The sequence below is a fragment of the Crocuta crocuta genome, unplaced genomic scaffold (genome assembly GCF_008692635.1).
Source record: "Crocuta crocuta isolate KB4526 unplaced genomic scaffold, BGI_CrCroc_1.0 scaffold127, whole genome shotgun sequence".
Classification (NCBI taxonomy): Eukaryota; Metazoa; Chordata; class Mammalia; order Carnivora; family Hyaenidae; genus Crocuta; species Crocuta crocuta.
Window position 1 is genome coordinate 10,582,251 of NW_027532008.1, and position 6,230 is coordinate 10,588,480.

General features: G+C 47.8%; 1 protein-coding gene across 1 annotated transcript in view; it reads left to right on the forward strand.

The window, feature by feature from the left end:
* Positions 1-5,655: 5,655 nt before the first annotated feature.
* Positions 5,656-6,230, forward strand: part of RCC2 (regulator of chromosome condensation 2) — a 23,548-nt gene continuing 22,973 nt past the window's right edge. The window contains exon 1 of the mRNA XM_077775562.1: positions 5,656-5,770. Within this exon, the coding sequence (XP_077631688.1) occupies positions 5,656-5,770 (115 nt within the window). The remainder of the gene's footprint in view (positions 5,771-6,230) is intronic.

Genomic DNA, 6,230 nt, shown 5'->3' on the forward strand with positions numbered 1-6,230 from the left:
ACAAACCTTGAGATGGCGACCTGAGCCGAAGTCAGATGCTCAAACAATGGCGCTCCCCGGGTGCCCTGCACTGTTCCTACATCAGTACGAGAGGGCAGGAGGAAGGTGAAATGAAAACAGGCACACCCTGGGAGCTTGACTTTTCAGACCCAGGACAAACCGAATCGAAATCAGTTTCATGAAGGGCTGTGTGCGCGTTTGTCACCACCAGGCTCCCATCCCATGCCCGTGTTTGCATTCATGTTGTGTTTCCCACCTGTGAGAGAACACACTTTATAGAAATTGGTCCCTAACCAAAAAAATAAAATAAAATAAATGACACTCTCCTGTCATTTTTTTAAGACTACCCCTCATCCAAGGTGCCAAAAAAGCCACCATCTGCACGGATGCCATCCCCTTCCCCTCCCCCGGCCCTGGGCAGCATGGATGTATGGTTTTCAGATAAAGAGAGAGAAGGCCTTAGAGATGTTGGCTCAGCACCAGCTGTGTAATGGAGCCCAGAAGCCAGAGAGCTTCCTAGTGTGTTCAAGAAACCGCATATGAATAGACAAAACAAAAAAAACCCAAAAAATCAAAAAACAAAAAAAACCCCAAAACCCCCAAAAAACACAAAAAAAACAAAAAACCAGAAAAAACAAAAGCAAAAAAAACAAAAAAACCCCAAAAACAAAAAAACGCAAAAAACACAAAAAAACAAACCCAAAACCCCCCAAAAACACAAAAAAACAAAAGCAAATAAACAAGACCTTCAAAAAACAAAAAAACAAAAAAACAAAAAAACAAAAACAAAAGAAACCCAAAACAAAAAAGCACAAAAAACACAAAAACACAAAACCAAAAACAAAAAACAAAAGACAAAAAAAACCCAAAACCAAAAAACACACACAAAAAAATGAAAAAACAAAACAAAACAACTCCAATACTTTGTGGGTCACTTGCTTGGATGACTAGTGATGAGCCAAGGAGAGTATCTGGTTTCATATGTCAGGTGGCCCTGGCGGCTGGGGACCCCTGCATTTCAGGCCAAGCCGTGTCATGCAAAATTATACCGATTCTTGGCAAAGTGAACAAACCCAACCAGTAGGGGCCTCCATGGTGCCAAGTGCCTGGACGATCTGACAGTCACCTTCATGGAAGGTACAGAAGCAAAAAGGAGTCCTTAAACTGAACCAAAAAGCTTTGGCATTTATTGAGCACTTACTGTGTGCCAGACATTGGGCCGTGTGCTCTACGTAGAAATGCCTACTAATTTTTCTTAATGTTTTAATTATTTCTGAGAGAGAGAGCGAGCCAGAGCTTGAGCAGGGGAGGGTCAGAGAGAGAGGGAGACACAGAATCTGAAGATGGCTCCAGGCTCCAAGCTGTCAGCACAGAGCCCAACGCAGGGCTCGAACCCACGAACCATAAGATCATGACCTGAGCTGAAGTCGGACGCTTAACCGACTGAGCCAACCAGGCGCCCCTACCATTCTGTGTTTCTAACAAACAATACAGCTGTTGCTGGTCCTGGGACCTTGTGAAGGGTGTCCTGACCTGGCTTCCTTACCAGCCACTGTGTGGCCTCAGGCAGTCTCGGAGCCTCTCTAGGCTTCAATTCTTCACCTGGGGATTATACAGGTCAACAGATCTACGGTGACAGCATTTTCAAGTCAGGCTGCCCTGGAAAAACAGAGGTGGGTAAACCACAGGCCTGGGAGGGTCTTGCAGACAGGGTGGCTTAAAAGTCCAATGATAATATTTAACGATCCTTTGGATTCTAAAATGCCATGGCTCACTGGCAGAAATAGAGTTACAAGAGTTTCCGCTCCCAGAAAACACCTTTCCAGACTCTGTGACAAGGACCCTCCCCACCACCCAACCCCGGCCACCTTCTGTTTTCAGAACTGGGGAACATTCATCCAGAAGTAACCCTAAAAGCAATTTAGTGCGAGCTCCAGCGTGCCATTTAACAGATGGGAAAACTCAGGAGAGTGTTCATCCAGAGCAAATTACTGGTTTTCCAGCTGCGCTTTCGAAGGTGGTGTCGTCCGACAGAAATAAAGCGTGAGCCACATTTTAACTGAGTAATTGTAAATTCTGTGGTCGCCACACTGAAAAGAGTAAAATGACACAGGCGATGTTAATTTTAATACTCCGTTAACCTAATGCCAAAAAATATGATCATTTCAGCATGGGCTCAAGGTAATAAAATTAGTAATGAGACATTTTATATTCTTTCTTTTATTGGACGAAGAGTTTGAAGTTCAGTGTCGGCTCGCCTACAGCACAGCTTAATTTGCACTAGCAGTTTCCAGGGCTTGGCAGCTGTGTGGAGCCAAGGGCTACCATGTTGGATGGTGAAGGTCCAAATGACAGCACCCTACTCTCACTCAACTGTACAAACACAGGCCAGTGGGACCAATTTTCCATTGGTCACTAGTGTCTTTCTCACGATCAGTGATCGTTTTTCATAGACACTGATATGGTAGCTTTCCGTGGTCAAGTTGAATAGCATTCCATTTCTGGGAGGGACCTGCAGCACTGCCTAATTTTTTTTTTTTTTTTTTGAGAGAGAGAGAGAGAGAGAGAGTGCGAGCGAGGAGTGGGGCAGAGAGACAGCGTGAGACACAGAATCTGTCAGCACAGAGCCTGATGCGGGGCTCGAACTCATGAACCGTGAGATCATGACCTGAGCCGAAGTCAGACGCTTAATCAGCTGAGCCACCCAGGTGCCCCAGCTTGCTGTGGGGCTCTGTGACGGCAGGCTGGCGGTCAGAACTGACACCCCCACAGCTCCCTGTGTGAAGTGCTTGTGACCCAGTGCTGGCCACCTAGGAAGTGCCCTGAGAATCCTCAGCCGCCTTCTTCGTTTCTCCTCTTCCAGTTTTGCACCAAACCGGTCTGTCCCCAGAGAGGTTGCTCCATTAAAGTGAGATGCAATTCAGGGCACATTTGGGAGGAGGAAGTGTCACTTCCAGCTTGCCTGGCATCGCGCCTCCCTAGGTAACAATCATCAGAGGCGGTGGGTGTCTGCAGCACACCCTTTCGGCCCGGAAAGCCACACCAGCTTTCCCTAGAGGAGTGGTGTGGAAGTGAGGCACGTTGTGCAAAAATGGCTTTTGCCATCCGACGGGTAGAGCCAGTTCTCGGGTGTTCTCCCCAAAGTGCTTTTCTACTGCAGCGCGACCTCAAGAAAAACCAGTTTCACCAATGCCACACCTAGGATCACATGACGCTATCTGATATTAGCATTTGGTTGCATCAGTGTTTCTGACGCATGTGTCTCCTGCCCTGGCAAAAAGCTTTATAATGGGGAAGGAGGGAGGGGAAAAAGAAAGAAAGAAAGAAAAAGACCCGGGGGCTGAAATCTACAAGTACTATCAGTACTTCTAATTGGCCACACAGGGTGTTTGGAAAATAAACGCCTAACCAACCACCCAGGCCTGGCAAGCACCAGCGTGCCATTTCCTGAAGGGGACTTGATGGCACATTCAGGCAAAATTCTTTTCTGGTTCGTTCTACTTAAGTTTTGTATGAAAGCATCAAGGTTTAATCTCCTAAATCTTTTTTTTAATGCAGGTCTATTAAGAAGAGGGTTTCAAGAGGCACTTATATTCCCAGTCTTGACCTATCTGGAAAATCTCTAGAAAGTACCAGTTGATTCGTCATTTCTTTCTTTTAATTTTTTTTAATGTTTATTTTTGAGAGAGAGAGAGAGAACGCACGCGCAAGCGAGAGAGCAGGTGGGGAAGGGGCAGAGAGGAGGGAGACACAGAATCGGAAGCAGGCTCCAGGCTCTGAACTGTCAGCACAGAGCCCAACGCGGGGTTCAAACCCACGAACCGTGAGATCATAACCTGAGCCAAAGTCAGATGCTTAATCGACTGAGCCACCCAGGTGCCCCTGATTTCTCATTTCTAAAGTTCTACATCAGCGTTCTTGGCTCCCCGGACACGCAGACTTTTGACTGATCAAACACCTTAGATTTGGGCCCCGTGGTTTCCTTTAGGCATTTGTTGTCTCCTGAATCCTGCTTCTTGCTATGACGATTAAGGAATGGATTCATTGCAAAATTCCTAGAACTCTGGTCCATCTTTGGGAAGTTGTCTAAAGAAGAAACTTCCTTGTAGCAGTCTCTGCCTAAGGCAAAAGGAAGCCGTTGAAAAATCTTTGGTAGGAGACCATGTGCTATTCAGATCATAACGTAGGAGGAGAGACCAGAATGTCACCCCCCTCCCAGAAGGAGCAAACAGAGCTTCTGAGAAAATCAGTCCTTAGTACGGCTCTCCAGGTGCTACGGGATCTAGCTCTTGCCTAGTCCCTCAGCTATGGCCACACTGCGTTTCTCATCCAGCCCCACTCTGCCTCCACGTGATCTCTCAGGGTCCCTGGACTTGTCTATACCGTGCTTTCACAGACCCTGGAACAGTCTTCTCATTGCTCTTCGCCAGGTGAATCTTACCCATCCTCAAGGTCACTCGGCTTAACCTTCTAAAGGAGGCTTTCCCAGAACCCAGAACAGGATGAATTTCCTTGCCATCAAGTTCCCACACAGGTGCTACTTTGCAACGCTTACATTGGAGAGGAGAGACTTTCTTTAGGCTTCTTGCTTGGGTCTGAAAATCATGCTGACGAAGAGCTTCACGTCACGGGAGAAAAGCACACGAGTTCATTTTTGTTTTAAGTTTATTTAAGTCATCTCTCCACCTCACGTGGAGCTCGACCCTACGACCCCAAGATCAAGAGTCACACGCTCTACAGACCGAGCCAGTGAGGCGCCCCCGTGAGTTTAAGTTTTATGTGACATGAGAGGCTTCATAGGAAATGAAGACGAGAAACAGGCCCGTGCGTTTTCCTGTTATGCTGGATGGAGAGTGGACAGCGTTGGAGGACCAGCGTAGGTCAAAGGGCATGAGGTACAGGTAGGCGACAGGGGACGCTAAGCAAAGATCATTTATTAGGATTCTTCCTGCGGTTCCTTTGTCTTCAGAGAGGATGTTCCTTTCCTTCTGGGATGAGGAAGGCACCTCTCACCTGAGGGTTTTACGACCTGTTGTAGGCAAAGAGGGGTTTGGGAGGGAAGGCGTGGTGAGGGGTGGGGGCGGGTATCAGTGACTTTCCGGCTTCTGCAGGTTTTCTGAAAACTCCTTCAGCTGACAATATTCAATACACCAAGGTACCATGTGTGGGGGTGGCGTGTCCTGAGCCCCATCACTTATCACACGTGATTACTTGTTTAATGGTTTATGTCTCCCATTAGTGTGTTTCACCAGGACCGGAATCTTGCCTTCTAGCTTTATATCCCCGGCACCCAGCACGGTGTGCCTTACAAGTACTTGGGAGCTTAGTAAATATTTATGAAAAATTTCCATCGACACTAGCGACTAGTGCATCCTTGGCCTGCATATCAATCCCTAGCTAATTCACTAACAGAGCAAATCTTCCTGTAACACTTCACGTAACAGCAGCTTGCTACATACTGGGGACACATCCGTAGGCAAAGAAGACGCAGCTTCTCGTGGCACAAGAGGAGATTATTCAAATTGTATTCATCCTTCGTTCCGATCACTCAATTAGGGCACGTCCCTTGTTGGCTGATGCGTGAGCGAAGTAACTATTTTCCAGCGAGTGTCCTCAGGTGACCTGTCTAGACGTGCTCGGGAAAAACAATCTAACATGTTCCTAAACCCCCAAAGAAACCTCTGGCGCGCAGAGGACGCGGCGCGGCCTGCGGAAGGCGCGGGACCCGAGCGGGTGAAGTGCCGCCGCGTGGCGCCCGGCGCAGCCTCGGGTGGGCAGGCGGTCCCCGGGGCGCGGGNGCTCGTATTTACATTTTAAGTGTATCTGGTGAGTGGGCTGGAGCCCTGATCTGGGCCGGGGGGGTTGGTGGTGGAAAAAAAGCCCTCCGGTACATCTTTTAGTTGCTCCTCTTCCGTTTTCTCTCCGGTTTCTCATCACTCCAACCAGGTAGGGACTGAAAATCAAAATCGACAATGTGCAGTTTGCGGGATCAGGGAAAGTTTCCCCCCCCTTCCCTTTTTTTTTTTTTTAAAGGAGAAAAGGTAAAAAAAAAAAAAACCTGAGGAAGGGGGGGTTGGGGGATTGAATGAATAAAAAGGGGAAGGAAGGCGGATCCACGTGGTTTAATCGGAGACAGACAGAGATCCCATTGTTCAAAATCAATAAAAAAAAAAAAAGCAGACAGGGAGAAAGCGCAGGGACGCTGGGGGAAAGTAGCGGCGGAGCGGGGC